We start from the raw sequence: 25,284 nt of genomic DNA, 5'->3' as shown, positions 1-25,284 counted from the left end.
GTTTTCCTCTACTGCAAATAGGTCTATAATTTAAAGCAGCAAATGAGCACCGGATGTGTTTGTAGCGATGGAATTTAATTTAAAAAATTATAATTATTGAGAGAGAAAAGGAAAGCAGAAGACCCTGCCCAGTGGAGAAAAGAGGACACGGTCTGGGGAAGCTGCTAGAAAGGTCATTTGCCGTCTCCTTCCTCTTACCAGAGCATCATCTCTTTGATGTCACGCACTTTCATCAATGAAACTAAACGTAAAACATAATTTTCTATCAAAAAACCTTTTCTACAGACTGTGAATCCCTGTCTGACGTATGGCTGATAGATTTCACCTCCCGACGGTGTGACTCAGCCAAAAGGAATTTCTTAAAGCTGAAAATTAGATTTTTGATTGAAGTTTCTATTATGCTTTTATGCAGCCCCAACGGCGCAGAGATCAAGTTTGTTAGCAGCTTTTGTTTCAGCTAAAATCTCACACTAAATTAGATTAAAAAAATAAAAAAATAAAAAAATAAGTGAATTGACTAAACTGAACTGATCAATATTAGTCCAAAACCTTTAGAAGGCAGACAGGGATGTTGCTAATTTTTCTCATGCACACACAGCAATGAGATTATTTGCATATACATATATAAGTGGTTCTTGTGACTGAAAACAGGAGCAATGGAGAGCTTGAAGCAGAAGAAGCAGAAAGAGGTGGGGGGGGAGTCATATGAAGCTGGAAAAGGAGGGTGGAAAGATCTGAGGAGGAAAAGATGGAGGGACAGAAAGACCTCAGGTGGGAAGAGGATTAGAGCAGAGCAAGAGGAGGAGAAAAAGAAAGGGGACACGAGGAGGAAAGGGAAGAAAATTTGAGAGAAAAATAGGACATGAAGCTGGGAGGAGGCCAGAAGACAAAGAGAAAGGAAAACTAAGCAGGTAGGACACAAATTCCCTTCGTTTACCGTACCGAACCAGTAAGAACCAATCCATACCAACACAAATCCTTCCTCTTCCCTCCCGTGCCGTATACCATCACCTGCTGGTTTCCAACACAATCAATTGATTAGAATGGCACTCATCTCCCCGACGCTTCCCATAGCACACAATCACAACATTCTCATTAAGCTGCATTCATTCCTGCGGCATATGCAATCATTCCTCATTCCTGACGGGGGCTGGATCCAGACTGTGATTGGAAAACGAGCAGCGGCGGTTCTGGACAGATAAGCCGAGCTTGAAAAGGGTCCATTCGTTTTCACATGTATTTGAAAGAATCTCTATTTAGTGTATATAGAAATAAATATACTGTCAATTTTCATCAAATAAATATATTACAAAAAAACTCTGGGTGCAACAAGTGCTTGTGTTGCCCCCTATGTGATGCCGCCCAAAGTGATGAGCCATTCCACCCAAAACTATCACCATAGAGTGAAGTCTGAGATTTGAATGGAGCACATTTTTGACATTTTTCTTTTCATCACAAATGGAAAAACAAAAGTTCACACAGGGTGAGTTGGCAAAAGGAGAAATGAGGCAATTTGTTGAGGCTGAATCTTTAAATTATGAGTTTTAGAGTGTGAGGCGCACAGACACTCAGGAGGGGGGTTGAGACCAGACAGACTAATCTGTGGCTTCAATAATGGATGTACCTGCAAACTAGTGAACCATAGGCCACTACAACACATGACTGCGTGTGTGTGTGTGTGTGTGTGTGTGTGTGTGTGTGTGTGTGCGTGTGTGTATGTCAGAGTGTGTTTGTGCACAAGCCGTTTGGGAGTGAATGGAAACTAGATTTGTGCGTGTGCGTGCGTTTTCACACCTTGCCTCCTTAGCCTCCTCTTCTTCAGCCCGAATATCCGGACTTTGGAGAAGATGTCGACCAGGTTGCCGTTGCACAGCCCCTGCTTCTTACCGGGGCTTTTCCGCCGCCGGTGAGCAGTCGGTCGGTGGGCGTGTTGCTCCCTGGCCTGCCGCTTTTGGCGGATCAAACCGCTGGCGATGGCAGCTGCCATGTCTCCGCCGAAACAGACGACAGGAAAGCAACGCCGTCTCCGTCCGCGTCTCCGGTATGTTCAGTGTCCACCGGAGGGGACGGAGCGCAGACAAAATTCAGACACAGACCTCCCTCCCACCCCACCCCCCCAAAGTCTCCGCTTTACCGCCTATAACAGCCCCATACTTCAGCTCCAGCACGGTGAAGTCCAGAATAAACACTCGAGGTCACAGCATCTTGTCTGCTGACTATCCTTCAGGCCATAGGTTGGAGGAGCGCGGCGGGGTACCTGTCCGTCACGTCTCACCGGTCTGTCTGTCAGTCAACAGCTGTCACTGAGCGGCATCTTCAGCGCTAAATTCCCGGAGCGTGTGTGTCAGTTCGTGTTCCCATAGTCAACAGGCGAGCCGAGTAAAAATACGGAAGAAAAATTAGGCTGAAAAAGCCCCAGAAAGCAGTTATGTCCTCTTTTGTGAGCAGGTCTGTTTGTATTCCGCTGACTGAAGAGAGAGGCGCGCGCGCTGGAACCGCGAGCCGCTCCAGCTGCGTGGAGTGAGACAGGCTCACCGGAAACAGCAAATCTGGTTTTTCAAAATAAGACGTAATTGTCTCTTTCCCTCTCTTAATTTTTAAAACTTAAATGATAATTTCCGAAAAATAACCAAACTATTCCACACATTTGTTTTGGCGACTGGATTATCTCATGATAAATCAGTAATAAAATAAATAATAGTTAAGTGAAAACATTAATTTTATTTTACGTTTTTATGTTTAAAGGGGCAGTATTATGTATTTTCAAGGCACATACGGCCATTTTATAGCCTAATTAACTGTCTTTGGTTGTAAAAATTCTGTTTATATCAGTTATGACTTAAAAGAAAACAAGGACATAGACAGATTTTATTGTCATTCAGTTGTACATTTTATGCACATATTGAATGAAATTTTGTTGAAAATTCTGCCTTGAAATTGGACCTCTATCTCTTTAACACTTTTGCTCTTTCTGAAACTCCACAATCAGAAAGTCATCACAGCATCGCTCCTCTGTTAACCCTTTAACAATACTTTTATCTTAGTCTGAAGGGCCTGAGTGATGGAGTCAACCGGTGCTCTGTGAGGCGGAAGCTTAGACGCTTGGAAACTCCAGCTCTGAGGAGGCGCCGAGCTTGAAGGCAGGGGTAGGTCCACCCAGGTGTTTTGCATAACTGACATTGACATTGAAATGAAAGAATTTCTCAAACATGCATGAACAAATATGGAACAAACTTCCAGCAAACTGCAAAGATGCAGAAACACTGAGTTCCTTTAAGTCAAGGCTAAAACCCCACCAACTTAGATCTGCCTTTGATTAGTAGAAAGTGTAGCACTGCTGAACATACTGGATGTGTACCAGCTTGATGGCATTTGACAAAATTATTTGTTTTATAATTGGTTACTCTCTCTCTCTCTCTATATATATATATACATACATACATACATACATACATACATATATTGTGTGTGTGTGTGTGTGTAAGATTCCATGTCCTCTATCATCGTTGCCCACCACGTATCTTTGGGTACACATTTTATTTTGAAGGGGACGACCGGATGTCTCGCTGACAGCCGCTCTGGTACCTTGACGTTTGAGTCCGCGAGCGCTGTCTGGGGCTACACAGCTGCTGTAGCCGCGAGCCAAGCGCGCAGTGACACACGCGCTCTGAACAACAACCTGGCCGTCCTCACTGAGGTCCGGTGAGGTGTTCGTTGTTTGTCTGGTGGCAAGATGCGACCAGAGGGAGGAGGAGACGGAGGAGCAGGTGCAGAAGAAATTAGCCTTCTGAACGGAAACATGACAGAAGCGTTTATCTCAGGAGAAGATTTCATACAGCCTGATTAAACCAGGTAAAATATAAACAAAAATATGGTTGATCGAGAAGGCAGATTGATTATATTTTTATGTAAAATTTAGAACTGAGTTTCTGAGGGAAATTGTAATGTTATAAATTATAAAGAAAAAAATTATTTTGTTGCTTTGGGTGTATCAAGCACGTTTTTGATAACGTAGTAACATTATAACATGATATTTATCTATAAATAAATAAATAAATAAATAAATAAATAAATAAAAGGTAAATTTTACATATTATCCCACAGACTTTCCTTCAGAGTCCTTTTAAGGCTTATGCACCTTTTTACTACCACATGTTTTCCTTCCACTAAATTTTCCATTGAAATGCTTGGAAATAACTCTCCAGCCATCCAGCTTCATTGACTATGACTAACTTCAGCTGCATGTAGAGACTGCAATATAACATTTCTGTCTTAAAAATCCCTTTTGCAATATTCAATTTTTTCTGGAAAGCTGAATTTTGTGTTGTCATTAACTGCATGCCAGAATCATAAACATAAACAAAAATAAATGAAAAGTTAGTTTGTAATAAATCTAAAAGGGTTCCACTTTCTGAATTCAAATATTGAAATAATTTTGGGTACACTCTTAATGACTGAGATGCACTATGCTTTTTGTTGCCATTTACAATATGAAAATTAATGGGAAACAACCAAATAGGATAAAAAGGAACCCAATGAGCCTCAGATTGATGTGAACACAAATAGCCACAAAGAGATCATAAAACATCCTACATGAAACACATTGACCGTAATGGGCCAAAAAATAACCTCTGCTTCATGTGCATAAAGGTATGGTGCGAACACTGAAACCTGCCCGGCTCATTATCTCTCTCCCCACACATTCCCAACTGTCTGTATTCAGCTCAGGAACGGCTGTCTGAATAAACGGTTTAAAAATGCAAGAGGTGGGCTCGATTGATGGGCTGATTAGCTGCAGCACAGCCTGGCATGTCTGCTTTTATCTTTCAGGTGCAGGTTTCCAGCCGGAAGATTAAGTACTATGGCTGACATTTCCTTCATATATACACATATAAAAGCACGTCAGAGCCAGTAACAGGAGTTGATTTGGCAATAAAAAGTATAATTATTGAAATATACCCCACTGAAAATACATTTAGGTTTTTTATATGCATGTTAGAGCAAATGCAGACGGGTAGTGCATATTTATGATAGGCAATGCTTAAGAAAAGTGCCAGGTCCCAAAATAAAATGCAGGTTAGGATAAACATTACCCTCTAGTTTTCATATATTACAATAACAAAAAAAAACAGAAAATAATGATAAAAAGTAATAAGATTTAGTCATAAATAAAATATTAGAAATTGCCAGAATGATTTGAGCTCATTTCAGCACCTTGGACAGAGTCTCTACATCACAATAATAGCCACTAGGTGGCAGCAGAGCATCTCCAAGGAAATTAACCGCAATTAGTTGATGACTCTATTTGATATTACAATATATTATTAACAGTCTCAAACAATCAACTGTGACGTAGTTCTATGTGGAGTTAGTATGGGATATGTACTTTAAGAGTGTTTAAGTAACTCAAAAATAATCATAAATCGGATGAAACATTCTTACGACTTTAATTGTTTTTCTGTGTTTTTTTTAACCAATTTGTTTTCAAATGTATTGCAGAAAAATCCAGAATCTTCCACAACAGTCCAGAGTTTCTGTCTACATCACCTGGTGCTGCAGACATATGAAAATTTAAACATGTTTTTGTGTATTTTCATTGTTTTGCTTGTCAGTCTGACTGACAAAAATATGCACAGAGGTATGAATGTGCTCTGCTTATGTATGTGTGGAAGGAGGAGATGTGTACACCCACATCTATCCAGGTCAGTCCAGGCAAAGGAGTTATGAATAAATCAGAGCCATATTTACATTAAAATTCAGCCACAGGGTTGCTTTTTATGCCATCCCAGAAAGGCAAGGTGCAGCGATTAGACCTCAAAAAGGAAAATTTGTCTCCCTCCTCTCTGCACCTGCTTTTTCCTCAAAGAAATGTGTCTGCCCGTCCCAGTTTTTATTTTCCTTCCAGAAGCATGGTCGGAAAGAAAACTGACAAAGTTGCAAATGCTACAAACTGACGCCTGCAAAACGCCAAAAAGAAGAAATGCTGTGCATCAGTGGTTGCATTGACAGCCAACATGACTACATAATTATGTTTCACTACATTTGAGGGGCATCTTCACGCCTGGGTTTCTTGTCGCTCCATACAGAAGCAACAGCACCCTCTAGAGATCCAAAAGGGCAACAGCGATATTTAATCATCGTTTCCCCTCCCTCTTCACTGTCCTCCGATCCTTCACATGAAAAAGACAATAAAATCAGACGTAATAACTCTGGACCTATACTGATTACAATTTATATCATAACTAAATAAATAACTTATATATTTGACATGTTTGGCAAAAATAAAAAAGAGAAATTTGCCATTTCTGGTTGCCGAAGTGCTAGATTATTAATAAAACTTTAGCAGCTCTATTTTTAAAAATTTTCAGCTGTTGGAAGCAGACTTTTTAACAGTAATTTAAGTTATGAAAATTATTTGATGTTTTATTCTGTAACACTCTGAAAAAATATACATTCTTTTTTTAAAATCTAAATTTCAGAACTCAAAGCAATATACTTTTTTGAGAATATCGATTTAGAGCAGAAAGATTAACTATAGCATTTGCAGTAAAAATAAAAAAAACTGATTATTGTAAGTATACTATATATTAAAAAATATAGAAAAATACATATCAAAATGGTGGTAAAAGTGCTTTACATTAACACACACGCCAGAACTGAACTGAATATTCCACAAAACCACTTCATTTTCTCATTTAGACCGGTATCACCATATGCCAAGACTCATAGTAAAATAGCGAACAATGTGAAAGCAGCTTAAATAAAACACAATTTCTAATTATAAATGATAATTAATATTGATATCTGGTTAATACTTTTAACTAACTCAAAAAACAAAGTTTTGATCATACTGTTGCATAAGAAAAAATGTCTGAAATCAAACTTCTTGCAGTTGTTGACAGCAAATTGTATTGGAATTCACATTTGAATTTGTAAGTCAATTGGAAAGCATTGACATAGTTTTTTTTACACCTCCCTATATAAAGTCACCATTTGAAAGTGTGGGAGATGAATATAAAATTAACACTAATTCTGTTCTAATTCTAAGTGTAAGAAATGTAAATGGAGCTAATTACAATCAATGTCAGCAAATGCCTTGTCAAATTAAATTAATTAAAGTTCATAAATTAGAGTTCTAAACCATCTTAAATTAAGTAAAAGATTTAGTATCTGTAAAAAATCAATTATTGTGTGAGAAAAAAGTACTTCTGACTTCAAAAGTCAATTCATGTGTGAGAACCTCTAGTATGGTCTAATGCTGTGCAACACTGTGTTTTAGTTAGAGTGAGTCTGTGTAATAGTTTCAAAAATAAAATGAAAGAAACAAAACCATTAATCATATTTAGATATATATATTTAAAAGCAGTAGCATTGTTTGGGTTAAATCTGACTATTGAAGGTCCTTACTCGTGATGAAAAAGCGGTGCAGTTATAGAGAAGAGTCAGAAGGGGGCAGCTGGCTGCGTCTGTGGCACTAAAGTAAATTATCAGGTTTCTCTCAAATTCTTAGAGCTGGAAAATATTAGCACCCATTTAGTTCTGTTGTGATTTGGAAATTTTGCAAAATGAAATAATACCCATCATTACTAACATTAAAATACATATATGTGGATTCTTCTTTGAAGTGTTTATGAAATGCTTAAACACCTGTTTGGAATCACTGACACAGTTACATACAGAAAGCCAGAAATAACAGAGAGAGGCCAGCTAAGGTGATGCAAGACAAATGAAATTACTCCAGAGAAAGAGAAAGATCACAAACAGAAAACATAAAGTAACCAGAATTACCAATAAACAGGAACGCACTGAAAAAAAGAATCAACAAGATGACTCGGATGGAGTCGAGTCGAAGAACAAATTGGAAAGACAAAAGGTGACTTGAGACACTTTGACATTAAGAGAACATTAAAAATACATCTAAAAAAGCATTATGGAATTTTAAAAAAGCCAGTTTTAATCCATGTTGTCTGTTTAAAATTGCAATTTCTAACCTGTTTTGTCCCATTCAGACAAAGAGAGACGTTGCTTTTAATTAATGCCTGTCGGTTTTAATTGCCTCTGCAAAATAAAAACGTATGAACTCCTCTACGTGGCACACTTTTTCTTTACCTGGTGAGTCATGGGGACTGATTTCTTCGGCCCTGCTGCGATCAAACGCGTCAGTTAAATGTTCAACCTGTGTCATGTTGCTTGGACCTGCACAGGTGAAGCGAGAAGACTCGTTTAACGAGGTGGAGGAGAAGTAGAGACGGGCGGAGGGGAGATGACAGATGTGGGTGGGTGTTCCCCCAGACGGGAGTGTGAGGATAGCCGCTCGGAAAAGCTAGTCGGATGAGTCACTCACACGGGGCGCTTGGGCTGCCGCCTGCACGGGGAAGACCGCTGTTACCCTGGCAACGAGCGATTAGTGACGCAGGTGGGTCTCCAAAAGGAAGGAGCAAAACACCTGCTGAATGCTGAGAGGACGGCGCGCGCGCAGACACACATATCTGGTTTCAGTTACATAAATCCTCGCCATTTGAAGCTTCACCTGGTTGTGGGCTCGCCTCTGATCTTATCACACACACACACACAGACACACACACACGCGCGCGCGATCATACAGTTACTGTAAAACACAAACACCTGCTCCTAAAGCATCCTATCTTCCATCTTTTCTTGCTAGTTAGTCCCTCACTGTCCTGATTTTTTCTTTCTTTCCTCTCCTTGTTCGTCATCTATCTTTGCAACATCACCAACTCAGCAGGGAGGAGCAGAGAGGGAATGGAGGGACTAAATTATTCATTCTCACTCCCTTACACACACTTTTCGTCCAGCTCCTTCTGATTCCTTCCTCATCTTGAATATTCCTCCCCCCGTTTCATGCTTTTTGTACCAACTATCAGTTGTACCAAGTAAGGTTCACCGTCACAAATCTGTCTAATTTGGCGGAATTGAAGCTAATCGAGCCTGTCAAGTAGAGCCAACCCCAGGAAACACTGCTGTGAAAACACATGTGGAGTTTCTAACAATTGTATTCGATATATTTGATTTAAAGAGGCACTGTTTGCTTGAGACCACATCAGTCGTACAGCTGAAACCAGAACTCTACTGTTCATACATCTTTTATTCCTCACTGCCGGATGTTAAATCAGATCAAACAACATCAAACTTCTTTCTGTTTGCTAAATGCCACTAAAATGAGAGAAAGAACGCATCAGAGTTTGGTAAAATGCTTTGGGTTTCCTTCTGTGTTTTTCTGCAGTAACTTGTTCTTTCAAGTTGCACCAAGACTGCTTTCAACAAAATCTTAAGCTCCTCTGTCTCATTTTCCGAGCACTGGCTACTCGTTGTTGCTTTGGAGCTAAAATAGCAGCTACATTGCGATGCAAATACATTCGGTGTCGCTTTTCGATTTGTCGCGTTTTTCTCGTTCCCCGTTTTCCCCGCCGAGATAAGAGTTCACACACAGCTGGAATAGCAGAAGATAACCGGAGCAATCAGCAACGACTTCCAGCACAAAACAAGAGAACATGGAAAGTTCTGCATCAGAGCGGCTCGATAATTGCTCCACAGCCATCCCACCAAGACATCAGAACCACAGCAGGGAGCATGAAGACGCCAGTAAGATAACGAGACCGGAGGGAGAACTCCCTGAAGTGTCATTTTGAATAAAAAAGGCAGTGAGAGTCGATGCTAAAGAAATATAAACATGCAGATGTTCTAGGTTATCAGTCAATAACTTTGACACTCGCTATTTTAGTCATGATATATATCTTATGATAATAGGTGAAGATCAGAATGTAAATGGTAAATGCTGAAACATTGTCAGTCTAACATCAGAAGAAAACTTGATCCATTTACTCATCTATTCAAGGTTTTCTGTGGACTGTGAATGCAAATAATCTAAAATATTTGAAAGAAAACACAGATTGGGAAGCTGAAATACTGAGGCACAATGCTACTTTACACACTACTGCCTTCCATTTGTAAAACACCCAATCCAGGAGTGGCCTTCCTTTATCCTTGGCCCTGATTGACTATTCCCTCAAGAGCGACAATAAAGATTGTAGATGCTAAGATGCCTTCCACTGTGTGTATTAAGAGGTCTGACGATTGAGCAAAACCTCCCTTAAGTTGGAGAAAACTTCCTCACAGAGTCTGAAAAGTGTGTTGGTTTCTTGAGGATTGTCACTGCCACCCCGATCTGTCACACTGCAGCTGTTGCCCCAAGCCTCCATGTGATACTGAAGACGTGTGTCAACCAATAAAAGCAAACAGTCTGGGACGGTCTCTGCTTTCACTTCCTGAGGGAAGAAAATTTTATTCCTTCTTCAGACCAACCAACAGTCCTTCTGCAATGACTCTCCAAGCTCCCCAAAGCATAGCAAATTTAAATTTTCCTCCTTAACAATAAGGGTATATTAAAAAATGATGCTTCTGGCTATAATCTGTCATTTTGAAAACAAAATTTTACCTTCTAAACACAGGAAGTATCACCAAATATCACTGGCAAAAAACGCCTGCATACACAATCCCTAAATTATCTAACATTACTGAAATCCAAGTACTTCTTTTTTGATACGTTGTGCAGCAAAATCCACACATGGAGAAAAATTATTAGATTTGAGTTGGTACATTGACATTTTTAACAATAAATAAGATGGCCTTCGGGCAACAACAGCAAAAGAGCATCAGGATAAACATTAGACATTTTGCATGTTCAAGTTGGATCTAACAACGGTCCAATTGCACTATTACACCCCAAAGCAATATAAACTGGCCTATGAGTTTGCACAATATCTGCTCCTTCATTCTTTCTCTTTGAACCGTACTCATCACATCCACACTCCACTTCTGTTCACTGCAACAACATCCAATTTTATTCTGCTTTAAATGTAAAAATGCCCTTTTTCCACAAGAGCTGGAAACTGTTAGCCGACATATGTACAAAGCAAAACATATTTATCAAGACCTCTGATCAAGTTGTCAAGTTGCTTTGGGTAAATATGTGCAGCGGTCCCAAGTATAAAATAACATCTCAGTTTTCATAACCCCTGACATTTTGTCTTTTTAAAACTAAATCAATCTACTTTGCGCAGCAGCTTCTTTACACAGCTCAGTCAGACTGAATGTAGAGTGTGTGTGTTCAAAGACTGAAATGATTAATCAATTTAATAGTGATTGATTGTTGAAGTAATCATCAACTAATTTAGTAAATGATTAATTGCTAACTGAAGTACACAATTTTAGAAAAAAAGCAATTTGGTGAAATTGCCTCAGAGCTGTCACTGAGCCAAAACTATACATTTAAATGTGTTTTAGTCAAAACTCATCAAGTGGCATAGTTTTAGCTTCACCTGGTTCAGATTTAAAGGAATGCTGTGGTATTGCTGTTTGTGCACCAAAATGTTTCTTATTTAAAAAAGGAACTGGATTATTTGTTGATTTGCGTCTTTTTATATATTTCGAATATTGAACAAAAGAGGCTTAAGTGGTTAAATGAAAAATCTGTAGTGATATGCGTTTCTGTGTAGTTATTTTGAGATTGTCTGTCTAGTCCCGTTTTCCCCTGAGTCTCTGTGCTGTCTTGATTGATCCCAGCTGTGTCTCGTTCCTGTGATCACCCTCCCAGTGTATTTAGTCCCACCTGTTCCTCGTCAGATCCTCGTTTATGTCATATGTTGAAGCTCTTTAGCTGAACTGTGAAGTCCTGGTTTGCTTAGCTCTTGTGTTTCAGTTATCAGTTGCTACTGGTATTAGCTGTTTGCTAACTCTCTGCCGTACTGCCTGTTCTGGACTGTTGTTGAGCCTTCATCATTAAACTCATCATCTTCATCACAACCTGGGTCTCTGCATTCATCCTCACCGCCACCAACCACACCCCCTGACAGTATTTATATCTATCTTCTATCTTTTATCCAATTAATCGATTAAATGTCTGAATAACTGAGGTATTAATCGATTACTAAAATAATCGTTAGTTGCAGCCTTAGTGGTTTCAGTTTTCAACTCTTTTCACAGATTCTCAAACTTTAGCAGTTTTTCTCTTTCGGGACTGTCCTGTGTTCGCCTCCATTTCTTCGGTAAGCGCCCTCCTCTGGTCTGAACTAATCAGGCCAAACTAGGGTTTTTTTTTTCCCTGCACGGCTCCAAGATGTTTATGTCACCGTGACATTCTGGTCCCGCTGTAATGACTCAAAACTAGGGTAGGTCGTTGTTTTAAGGCGGATGTGTCCTTGCGAGCGATGCCGTCATTGAGGGCAAACCGCAACTACAGCAGAGCCATAAACGCAGCAGAGAAGGAAGCAAAACTATCATCTGTTCTCACAGATGAGCTTGTAACAGAAGCTGTTTGAAGAAATTTCTACCAAACCTTACACCGTTCAATACGCCGCTTGAATCTCGTTTAAGCAGAATAAATAAATAAATAAAAACTAGTTGTTTTTTTTAATTCTGCTCTCTAGTAGAAAATCCTGAAAGAGAAAGTCTGGCCATCGAGTTTTTAACTTGAAGTCTAGCGCAGTTGGGTTAATCAAAGTACAGCAGCAAATCCTCCTCTCACTGACTAAAAGCAATAAGGAAAAAAAGGTTCTTCCATATTTAATTGATATGCAGGCCCATGTGCTGCAACTTGCACAGGAGAAAATAAAGTTTACATCAAGTCACCAGTCAGTTATTCAGAGATTTATTTTATTTTTGAAAATAATTAACAGGGAAAATGATGTTTAAACACAAATAGGTTTATTATGCATTAAAAGACAAGGCATTTGTTCTCCCTTAGGTCTAAAAAACTTTTTTTTTTTCATAAACTTCAAAGTTAGAGATAATGATTTTAAAACAATCCAGCAGTTTATATTTTGACAATGTTGCGGCAGTTCTGGCCTGAGGTCAATAAAGTTTTATATGGATACCCTTGCTGCCTCTTGTGGCAAAACTAAGTACTGCAACAACAAATAATGAACAAATGTTTTTTTTTTCTTGATCTAATTTTAATTAATTTTTACTGACACTTAAAGAAGAAAAAAAAACATCTTGCATGAATATAAAAAGCTTTGTTTATCCGTAAAAAACTTTAAACGTCATGAACAAATGATGTTTTGGTCAAACTGTCAAAACGTTTAGAGCTTCACAAAGAATTATATATTTTTTTATCACCTGGAAAACCATTTCACATTATTTGTTAAAAAACTGGAACACCAGCTGTCAATTCACAACTTCTGAATAATTATGTAACAAGCCAAAACCATGTGGTAAATCTTAGACAAGGACACAACAGGTTTGCTTCACCCCATTCTTTGTTAGTGACGTTTAGGTTCAAATTCAAGCTTCTTTTATGATTTATATGTCTTTCTGAGCCAGTCAGTAACATTAAATCCGTTTAACTCGCAGCACTGCATCAAAAGAACTTCTTTTTATAGATATATGTGCCCCCAAGTGTATACTTCTGAGCACGCTAATCCCTCTGACAATAAGAAGATGGTGCATTAAGGGAACCGATTCAGCCCGTAAAGCCTAAACAGGACCGCATCTAATCCCAACTACACAACAATGCAGATCAGAAACTGACTCTTCAAGGTACAAGAAGATTTAAAAGCAAATGTTAAAAAAAAGCAGCTTTCTCAAAGCTAATCGCAGTACAAAACGGTGCTCTAAAAGGATCAGGCAAAGCAACAAATGAGAATGCAGCAGCAATAAAGTCTGAAAGATTTATTCTCTTTTTGCCTTCTTGTCACTTTTAAATGTTTCAGATCAGCAAACTGGTGTGACTACCAGACACAGAGAGTAAATTAAATAGAAAAAGCAACTCATGGTTTATTTTTATGAATTAAAGGAAAAACATGATTTAAAAAAAAAAAAATATATATAAATATATATATATATATATATATATATATATATATATGGTCATTGCTGCATTGTTTCTGGTCTCTGTTTGTTCCCTTACTTCTTCTGTTCCTCACCATTTTCTAAGTTTCTCATGAAGGAGGTAAAAAAAACTTAAGAGTGGCAAAAACTAAACAAATCTGTAAATGGTTTTTCTGAGGACTTTAAATACAAGTCCTAACATCTGTCCTAGAGACCTCATTAGCATTAACAATTGACCAAAACAGTTTTTACTGCTAACTTAGCAGTACACATTTGACAAGGTGGACTATTTACTAATTAGATGACATCTGAAGGAAGTTAGTTGAATTTCAACAGATGACTTCATCCAAATGCGCTCACACACACACACACATACACACAGTTATATAACAATCTCCAGACAGATGCTACACAGAGAGACGCCAGACTTATCAAATACCACAAGAGGCATTTGATGTAGCATGTCAGAGTGCTACATTCACTATCGCTCCACCTTTACAAGGTGTGGAAGAAGTAAAGTTTGCCAATGATGTTGGCTGTGGCACATTTGAAGAACTTTTTCTCTGCAAAATGAAATGAAAATTAAAAGTTAACAAGTTGGTCAGTTACACTGAATTATCAGTAGATTGTTAATATTGACAGATAAATAAATCAGCAACATCAGTTCTTAGAAGAATTTGACATTGTCCCAATACTGATTCAGAAATTCTTGAGACATCTCAATGCAAACAATGTATTTTAATTATCATGATTTGAAAGTGTTTTAACACTGCTGTTAAGAAGGATTCTTTTACTAGTCAAAAAATATTACGAGTTAAGCCAGATAGGAAGTGACGGATTTTCTTAGGCTAGTGATTGCAGATTATCACTTTGACAGCATTTTGTTTTGATTTCAGTAAAATCAGTTACATTTCAGACAAACTTTAGTCGAAAAGTAACACACTCTGAGTACCTTATTTAAATTCTGTGATCAAGATATATTTAAATTGCAAACATAAACTTTAACTAAATTCAGTGATTTAAAACAACGCCTTTTACAAAGCAAAACTGAAGCGCTTTAAATTTGTAACGTAAAGCCAAACCTTTGGCTGTGATTTTACTTAAATGGTAATATTACTGAAAAAACATTACATTTAAATTAAAACCTAAAATATTTATGATATGCTCTCAGAGTAAATATTCCTTACCTGCCTCAGCTTTACCCAGAGCGCTTTTAATTCGCCTCTCTGCTACCTTCAGAATAGACTCAAAGTCCATGGCACACAATAAAACACACCTGAAAACGCCCGCTTAGATCACTTCCTGGGTGAAAAAAAGAAACATCCACTTCTGAAATTCTCTGAACTCCCCCTTCAAAAGTGAAGCCATACAGCAACACTCACTGAGAGTCCCACAGATAGGGCGAATGTGTCACTGAGGCTGTCATCGGGCAAAAGGTTACCAAAGACGAGGTAGGGATGAAGTCAGCTTAAGTGTGTGTGTGATAGAGGAGGAACAAAGGGAGGAAGTGGAGAGCAGAGATATGGAAAATAGTTCCCATTATTAAAGGTTTCTCTTTTTGGTTGCGCTTTAATGTTAAAGATTAACATGTTTCGGAACCAGAAAGAAACAGCCTGGATTTTCATAAACAGCAAGTTCGCATCATTGTCCTTCTGCGGGTCCGACGTCCATTATGAGCTTAAGTTTACAAAATGATGACTGGGCAGAAATTATAGGTAAATCGTTCATAACCTGAAGCAGCAAAGCAGTCCCAGACCACCACACTGCCACCACCATGTTTGACTTTATGCTAGAAACAACAGGAGAACAAATTTGACATTTGTCATTCAAGATGTTCTGTAGCTGGGTTTCAATTTACCGTACAATTTCCTTAAGTAGAAAGTTTTTGCGTTAGGAGATTTCTTTTTTCGGCCGTGTCAGAAAAAGAAAATATCAATTTCTGATCTCTTCATTCTCTCCGGTTAAACAGTTTCAAAACAAACCGAGACGTCGTCAAGAGTCTCGCTGCTTCTTATCATTCAGCCGGTGAAACCCCTTCTCAGTGAAGCCTTTGATGCCCTGCTGCTTTCTAAGTGCCCTTGGAAATGTAACACTCAGCACTCAGCCTCTGATGGCAGATACCTGCAGCTAGAGCTGTCCAAACACACGCATGCCTGCACACAAACACCCGTCCACTCCTCTCCATCCCCCCGGTTCTCCTCTTTGCTCTTTGCTTCACTGCGTCAGTCTGAAAATTACAGCGTTCCTGCCACGCGACGCAGCTACAGTTGGATCAACACTACTTTTGTTTGACATGGAAATATTCCTGTCATCTATGTGCTGTGTTATTATAGCAGAAAAGTATACATTTTGTGGGGGGGTTTCTGTTTCCAGCTTCTTAAATGTATGCCTCACATCTAAAATCTTCCTTTTAAGTAGGATGTTATGTTATAAGAAGACAAAAGTATTGCACAGTTGAGAAGTGGAAGGAAAATAGTACATGCTTTATTTTAAGACTTTAATTTCAGCTAATTTATCCATGTAGTTAGTTTGGGTGAAGTGTTTCTGCAAACAATCTTCCAGTCTACCAATTAGAAATATGTCTGGACTTTGACTAGGCCATTTCAGCATTAATCTTTTATCTTGCTCTGTCCCAATCTCGGTGTCTTTTTGGGTTCAACCATCAACAAATTACATTCAAGGTGCAGTTTGCCTGGTTATGCAGTACTCAGAGCGAGGCTTGGATGACTTCACTTATGATTTAATAAAGAGAGAAAATGTGTTATTACACATAAAGCCAAGAAAATGTGTCTATCAAAGTCTAGCTCTCAGTTACAAAAATGTGACAGAGCAGCATAAAATGTTAATAAAGTTAAAGGCAATCATTCAAAAGTCATTGAATGACTTTTGAATGATTATCATTCAATGACAATTTCTTTTTTGTCTGAGAACAAAAAAGAAATAATCCTAGGCAAGTCGGAACTGTGTAACCATTGAGAGGTAACGTGACGTTTTATTTTAATGCAACACAATTTTCTGCTCCAGAAGTCTGAATCCTGACAGTAACATGATTAGAATCTACAGCAAAACTTACTGCTGTAGGTAACTGCTTCTACTTGTTTTACAATCTGCCTGCGTGACATCTAACAGAGCAGACTGACATAAAATATAATAATAATGATAATATATTATTAAATTAAAAATAAAGTGGAGCACTTTTTCGAAGTCCAACACCTGCAAACCCCACAGAAACCTGTCCAGAACAAAGAATAATTCTGTTAGTGCAGAAACGTCTTCACATCTTCAGTGCAATTAAAAAAAAGCATTAAAGAAAAACACTTGTCACACATTTGTCAAAAAACATCCAGATGATCCTCCAGACTGAGGATCATCCTCAGACCTGGAACCTGAAAATCCTGGATCGTGATCCAACCTATCCAGTAATGAGTCACTAGCACTTTGGATCACAGCATTACAGTGATCCAAAGCAGAGGTTTTGGAATGGCCTAGTCAAAGTCTGGACTTAAATCCTGTGGAATTCCGCCTGCTCAAAATTAAAAAAAAAACTCTAATGTGGCTGGATTAAAATGATTCTGCTATGAAAAGAGAACCAAACTCCTACTAACGTGATGTAAAAACTTTCCTGTTTCTTTTTTAAGCAGCTGCTAGGTTTAGGGGGAAACGCCTTTTAACATAACACCATGCAGATTTGAGAATTTTATCACCATGAGGTTTCACCCCCTTCTAGCTGCACCAGTTTGAACAACTGGTGGGTTATTTAATTGTACTACAAGAAATACTACCAGGATGCCATCTTTGAAAGAAGAACTTGTTTTCAGGCCCGATTATATAAAAGATGACGTATGATGACGCAGATTTTCTTGCCGAGTTTGACATGCAGGACATGATGAGTCCAGGCAAAAACAGACCAGTCCAGCAAAGTCATCTTTGTGCAGACTCAGTGTGTTTGGACAACAAAACCCATGAACTAATGAGGGCCCACACACACACACACCCACACACATCTAAACCAAAACCCCCACGGGTGACTTCAGAGGACAGACGTCATGGGGATTCTGTCCGCTCATCATATCCGAACGACGTAACGGCACGCAAACGACAATCCAGAAGGACAAATTTAAGCTCGGAGGAAAACAACAAAGCTTTCCCTCTGGTCACTCAGTGACTCGACTCTGAACGTTGTTGAAGCCGGAAACATAAGCTACCAAATGGAGTCCATTTGTGACTGAGAGACTTTTGCTCCCAAAACCAGCAAAACCCTGCTGCTGTACTACAGGCTTTGAATAAAACATAAAGCATGAAGCCTTAACAGCAACTCTCCGAAGAAGATGGGCAGATACATGAGGATGAATGGGAGCCCACGCCTGCATGTGCTATTAAAAGTCTGGGGAACAATCTTGTGCCTTATTGCTTCCGACAATGAATGCGATGGGTTCATCTGCAGGAAACAGGAGTTGGACTCATGGAAATACTCCACTGCAATAACGCTGAAGAGAAGAATCCAGCAAGATGCTGAGTTTTGTAAAAAAAAAAAAAAAAAAAAAAAAAAANCGTGCATTAAGTTTAAATACACACCAACAAGCAGCCAGATGGTTTTCATAGTTTGTCTTTAATTAAAAGCAGAAAGCCAGCAGCTGAGCTGAGGAAGCTGCTGGAAGATTATGAGCCAAGCGGCAGGATGCTGCTGGGATAACTTGTGCTTCTTGGAGACGCGGCACTTTTTATGGGTTTTGTGCGCGAGTTTGCGTACGTGGGCGGGCGAGATAACATTTTCACCGGCTAATTGCAGAACATGGCAAAACAATGCATGCAAGAAGCCAAGTTTCTGAGCTCCCGCTGCCTCTCTTTCCAGCTATTCTCACAGAACCGTGGCTGCATCGAAGGCAAACAAATGAGATTTAACTAGAAAACATTAAATTAAATGGTTAGTCCTACTTTTAGTGTGAAAAAAAATCAGGATGTAAAATGTGAATCTAATTGAATAGCAATCAGTAAAATCTGCCAGAGATGTTTGTTAAAAAGCAATTATCATAACTTTGCTCATGCACCACAATCAAAATGTCTTTTCATGCAACAATGTTTTTGAAAAATACTCCTACCGAAGTGGTGCAGTGAAAAGTTTCCGCTTGTGCATCACATGGCTGCTTGTTTGTTTTTTGTTTTTTTTTTTGTTTTTTTTTGTTTTTTTGTTTTTTTCCCTCATAGACGCTGCAAGTCTGACTTCAAGGAGCTTCATCAAATGAGCAAAGAGGAAGTAAATAGAAGAAATTCAGCCAAAACCCAGAGGAAAAAAAAAAACATTCACTCATGTAGTGTCTTTTTGTTGTTGTTCTTCTTTTAATTACAGGCTGCAGGGTTTTGGAAGGACAAAAACAGTTTTAAAGAGCACAGATTCTCAAGTAGATTTAGGTCTCAACTTTGGAGGCACTTTGATCTAACCTGACAAAATGTCTGCAGCCAAATGTATGAAACAGTCTAAAACTCAGACAAGGGTAAAGCAACACTTCAGGCAGCAAACTAAGGAAGTCCATGGAGATTTTAAAGGCTGCTGTCCGTGGTGCTGAATCGTTCTGAACTCTCCAAACTCTGAAAGGACAGCCCTCTGTAATCACTCATCCAAGAGATATGGCTGTTTGCCATTAAAGGACAAAGAGAAGACACATCACCACTAACGCCTGATCTCATCATTACCGAGTGGAAACACTGGTTGCATTTTTATTCTCTGCTCACGGCCATGTGGAGTCACACACCCTGGAGCTCTCGCATCACTTCAGAGAGCACTGGATTAGTTTGTAGCAGAGTTTGCTGAACTCTCCAAAACTTTCCACTTTATGTAATTTTAGAGATAAAAAATAAAATAAAATCATTTTTTGGTTTCTTATGTTGTCCTCTAAATACTCCATGGCAGGACACACCAGCCATCTTTCTAAACCATCAATATATCAATACTGTGAGCAGTTCCCACTGTCAGTCCATCACACAGAGCAGATAGTGGAAAGTCTGCTGCTTTGCTCTCTAGGGAGAATGATCTGTGAGTTTCAGGAGATTAATATGACAGGCTTGATCTAATAAGCATTTAATTTAAGTGATTGAAAAGTTGGAGTTTGTAACATTTACAACTGAAAAGACAGGAGAAAAAAGTTTCTCTGCTTTATTTCTGCTCCATAAATGTGGTCTGTTTGATCCTGAAGGTTTACATCTATATACTAGTGTAGCTAATTAGTTTGCATCATCAGCCCTCCCCTTCTTAGAGCTCTCACTCGCTGCCCATGCTGCTGCAGAGAAAGCCCAGTCCCACATGCACAGGTCAACTCCATCATAAACACTTTTACAGTCACTTTGTGTCACAGGTACACACGTGCAAACAAACTCACCAGTTGGGTTCTTGGTTTTCTTGAGGCTCCTGCCACAAAGACACTGCAGCATATGCGATCCTTTGCTGAAAATGTTGTTCCAAATAAACCGCATGGATTTGGCCGAGACGGGGGAGGAGGAAGAGGAGGAGGAAGAAGAAGAGAAGGAAGAGGAGAGGCGCTCCGGATGCGGCAGCCTAAAATTCACCCACCGCATGTGGGCTGATACTTCCCCCTGTTTGCATGCCAGCAGAACCGGCCAGCTGTCAGGCTCAGTTCGGCGGTGCGGCGCGCCCCCGATCTGCACCATAGACAAAAGTAAGAGCAGGAAGCCCAGCTCCTCGCCCGGATTCTCGCCCGCTTTCCCCGCAAGCTCGGAGACCACCAGCCGCACGTATTCCGCGTCGACGTCGCCCCCGTGCGGCTGGAAAAGCGCAACCGCTGCGGCGGATGTCTCCTCGATCCCCGTCTCCTGCTGCCCCAGCGGCCGGTGGTCCTCAGCTGCGGAGGAAGGGTCGCTACTGCTGCTGCTGATGCTGGTGCCGCGCGGCCGCCGCGGCGCGAAAAGCCCCAGAGCGCTCCTTTTCAGATGGCGTCGTCTGCCGCGCGGCGCGGGGAGAGGAGCGGCGGCGACGGTCAGGCATGCGGCGGCGCTAGCGTGAAGTCGGCTGTACGCGGCAGCTGTCTGCTTCTGTACAAAAAACCATTGCATATTAGTGGGGATCGCAGGGGCTCGATGCGTCCGTCCGTGCGGGAGGAGGGGAGGAAAGGGAGGCGGGGTGAGGAGAACCTGCCGGGTGTCCGTCAGCAACTCGGTGGCATCACTCCGTCCGTGCAGCAGGAAAGTGCTGCAGCAGGGGGGGCTCCTTTCCAAACACACACACACACACACACGCACACACTCCAACACGCTGAGCGCACACGCTGTATGAAAAATCAGCGGTGTTCCTGTAGGTGAATCACTGCAGGGAATCTCTCACACTATCCCACCTTGTGTTTTCCCTCTTTTTTTAAAAAAAATCCTTATGAATATTTGATCCGCGTTTCTCAATAATCCATAAACTCCAATGCGCCAAGATGCTGCTGCTGTTGCTGTCTGTCTCTCTCCTCTCCGCCTCCTCCTGCTGCTCTTCCTCACCTTGGTAATAAAGAAGAAGCTGCGGGAGTCTGGCTGTGGAGCCTTCAGCAGTCCAGAAACTGGATGTGGGGAAGACGTGGGAGCCCGGCGGTGTCTCGGTCCAGTCACGGGGCATTAGAGTCCTCTCCAGCCGCGCTGAGGGGACCGACGCGACAAGGTGCACAGACTATCGATACCCAGCCAGCAAACTAAGTGGAAGCGGTTACAGCAAACATTTGTTCCGGTTTGCGGCATCAAAATAAGACAAGGCACAATCGATCCACGCATGTTCGCTCAATGGTTTGGCTTGCAGAAGGACCAAAAACGGCAAGAAGGAAGCAGTTGTTGAAAGAAAGTCAAAACATGTCTGCTTTGAGCAAATCTTGTAGGTGGACACAAAAAAAAAACCCGACTCCTAATTATCTTAAACACACCAGCTATATGGTGAAAAAAGGTGATAGCCCCATCATTCTGTGGGGGGAACTTGGTCAAAGTTGATGATGTGAAATGCAGGAAAATCCTGGAAGAAAACCTGTTATACGTTGCAGAAGACTTCAGGTTGGGGCAGATGTCCATCTTCAAGTTCAGCCAACTCTACAAGGCAAGGATATGTGCTAAAATGGCCTAGCAAAAACAAAGACCTAACCCCAACTGAGAAGCTGAATGAGCATCGTTGTTCTCTCATTAATGGACGTAAAAAGCTGATGGAGCAAACGTTGGTTCTACACGGTGCTGAATCCGGAATATGAATTTGAAAAATTATATTTTACAAATTTTTTCTGTAAAAATACATGCAAAAATATATGTTTTCCTTCCAGTTTATAACAATGCAGTGCTTGCATAAAACCCAGTGAAATATGTTGGACTTTGGAGATATGACTTGATAAAATAGGAAAAGTTCCAGCAGTATGAATACTAATTTACTTTGCATTTATTTAAATGTTAAACTAATATTCAAAGCTACTTTGCTGCGTGATAAAACACTGAATGCCTAATAATGCAGAAAATACTTTTCTTTCTTTTTTTTTTTTTTTTTTCAAAAAGAGTTTGTCACACTTTCTTGTTCAGTGCAAACAACCCAAACTCTCTGTCATGACTTTTATTTTGAAGGAGGCAACTACCTCCGGTTTTCTAGTGCAGCTTGCTGCAGCCCAACTGGGGTGGAGGAAGTTTCCAGTTAGTGAAGACACGTGGTTCCCCACACCGTCAATATGTGACTGACAACCAGAGAGAGAGAGAGAGAGAGAGATTGAGAGAGGAAGGCATGCGGCGCAGAGGCATTACTCATCCAGAGGGAAAACCGTTTTTTCTTCTTCTTCGCTGCTCCGCCTTTTGAGCTCCAGAAGCTCCAAAACTACACTCCAAATCCAAACGCTGTGTATGTTGTTGGCAACCTGTTGCACGACTCGTATGCAACATTAAGATGTTCAAGCTCCGATAGACTAGAGTGCCTCATCTAATCTGTGTTTTGTTTTCCGGCTTGCTTGAACAAGCAGGATGTTTTTTTTAATCAAGAAGAAACACAGGCTTGTGCTGTGTTCAGCGCTGCGGGATTTTTTTTGTTTTTTTTTTTTTTGTTGGGGGCTCGGTGTGCTGCAGTGATTGTTCACTCAGAGCCAAAGCTGGCATTGTCCACAGTGCTGAATCCACACATGCTGCTGCAGCAGGCAACCACAGACAGAATAGGTTGTAAACTGGTTTGTTTGCCAGAGAGGCAGAATAAAACAACATTTATTCTCTAGTTGGTTTCCTTTGTTGAATCAGGTTGACCCCTAGACGACTAGACACTAAATGGCTACAATGTAAAGGTTTAGATCAAAGCATAAGCATATGTTAGAATGGCTTAGTCAAAGTAAAGACCTACAGTTAAGTCCAATGTTATTTATGGACAGACAGAGAAACGGAAGAATCCATCAGGAAACAATGAAAAACTAAGAGCTTAAATACTGAGGCAGGGGTGGAAAATGGCAAAGGAAAACAGATGAGCTAGAGGAGATGTGGGAGAGCAGTACCAGAAAAACAGTGTGGAGACCAAGGGAAGGAGACTAATTAGCACAAAACAAGATGAACTAAGACTGAAAAGGGTCTACAAACAAAAAAAAGGCCTGAAACTATTGTAAGAGAATAAAACAAAATGCATAGAATACAAGAATTATCTAATATGGCAACACCTCTCCAACAATAGTAAACAGAGAAATAAACTGAGTAGATCAAGACCTATCACACGTAAATAAAGTAGGAAAAGATCAAAACTCAAACAACCAAGGATTGTAACGCTAAGCTCCGCAAGCTAACACTTTACTCATTATGATGTCACCATTCTGCCAAGCTCTGCAGCGGAGATTGAACCAAAAGGAAACAGTAAGTCATGCATGCATATGTGCACGGTGAAAAACTTACATTAGAGTCCAACTTTAGAAGAAACTAAAACCACTAGAAGATTTATGTGTTTCATTGCACAGACAAGAACAATATCCTTTAAAAATCTGAACAAAGCTAAATAGATCTAAATAAAAATGTAACACCTAAGTCATTCTATCAAAGAAACAGGATTGAAATAAATTCAGAGAGTGTTTTTTATTCACAGTGATCATACTAACCAGTAATATTTAACCTAACTGCTGTGAACAATCCGACTGCCAAGTATATCTGTGTCCAATCTGGGCAGGAAATCAGCATATTTTAAAACTGAGCTAGCTGAAATTACTGCCTGAAGATAAAACAAAGAACTTCTGAGAATAAAGGTGCTTACAGCCCCAGCAGCTGAGTCACAAATTTATAGAATATTTGAGTCATAAAGAAAAGGTGTTTTATATCCCCCCAAAGTGACCGCACTTACCCCTGAGTGGCAGATTTGTGGAATGAGAGCCTCTGTGGGAGATGTGGCTTTACACAGAGCTGTGGACGTATTGATCTGTTGGCTCAGATAGAAAATTAAAACTCAGGCTTCTTCCAGGCCAGGGCATATCAGATGACTGCAGGCCACAGCTTAGTGCAACACTATTAGGTCACTGCTTGGACTTCACATTTTGTAGCTTAAATGTTTTTTTCAAACTTAAAAACTTTTGGAATAGGCTCTACACCTTCCCACTTTTTCTATCAATGCCAAAGATCATCAACAGGATCTACTGATTACTACATTCAACACTTAATCTGATGGCGTAGAAAGATACATGAATATCGATAAAACCTGCAACGATCACGTGTTGCACCTCTCCGTTCCCTGTGGCTTTCGAGAAGCAAATACCGTAATCTAAATCTATGTGAACGTACGCCATCTGCTGTCCATGTAAGGTAACTACAAGTGCATGACGCGGTGATGAGTTTTTCAACCTCCACCTTACACAAATCTAAAAAAAAAATACTTTACGACAGTTTTATAAGAAATACTTCTATTATTTGACTTGTTTTACTCGTCAAATATTTTTTGTGTACATGAAAATACACAAATGAGTTAATGTATGGCAGCGCTCAACCCACACATAAAGCCCTTAATAATCAAGATTCATTGTACATCAGAGCTCTGATTGGTCCACATGTTTCTGACGAGGGAGCGAAAAGGGCAAGGAGCAACACCAAGAGACACTTGACATAATAGGACTCGACATAGACATGAATACGTGTCTATGGGGCTCGGAGCTTTACCACTACTGGTTGACACTGGCATCCGCACTTCGGCGCATGAGGTGGAAACAGGTGTGTGGAAACACCTGTAACGGACTAGAACTACTACTCCCTGACGCCCTCATGAGTTGGATCACAGGGACTGCAGAAAAGGACTTGAAACTCAACACATAAACTGTATTGAACTGAATAACTTTTTTAAAAAAAATCAGATTTTTTCTTTTTATTATTTTGGATTAAGGCAAATACAATTCTAGCTGTGATAAAAATAATTAAACTTTAATCTAATTGAATGTAGATATGTATCCAATTTGTCTTTTTGTTTGTTTGTTTGTTTTTTGC

The 25,284-nt window shown here is 39.9% G+C and overlaps 1 protein-coding gene across 3 annotated transcripts in view; it reads right to left on the bottom strand.

Annotated features, from left to right (window-relative positions):
- LOC103147142 (fibroblast growth factor 14-like) overlaps positions 1 to 22,081 on the bottom strand; it is a 51,962-nt gene extending 29,881 nt beyond the window's left edge. Inside the window, exon 1 of one of the 3 annotated variants that reach the window (XM_007565341.2) lies at positions 20,223 to 22,081. In XM_007565341.2, coding sequence (XP_007565403.1) covers positions 20,223 to 20,913 — 691 coding nt within the window. In that variant the 5' untranslated portion in view covers positions 20,914 to 22,081. Of the gene's footprint in view, positions 1 to 1,794; positions 2,518 to 8,109; positions 8,235 to 20,222 lie in introns of those variants that run through there. The other 2 variants (XM_007565343.2, XM_007565342.2) reach the window with 2 other exon arrangements.
- Between the last annotated feature and the right edge of the window lie 3,203 nt (positions 22,082 to 25,284).

Source organism: Poecilia formosa, unplaced genomic scaffold (assembly GCF_000485575.1).
Source record: "Poecilia formosa unplaced genomic scaffold, Poecilia_formosa-5.1.2 Scaffold174, whole genome shotgun sequence".
In the NCBI taxonomy this organism is placed as follows: domain Eukaryota; kingdom Metazoa; phylum Chordata; class Actinopteri; order Cyprinodontiformes; family Poeciliidae; genus Poecilia; species Poecilia formosa.
Note: the sequence above shows the minus strand (reverse complement) of the source record. Positions and strands in the feature narration are given on the sequence as shown.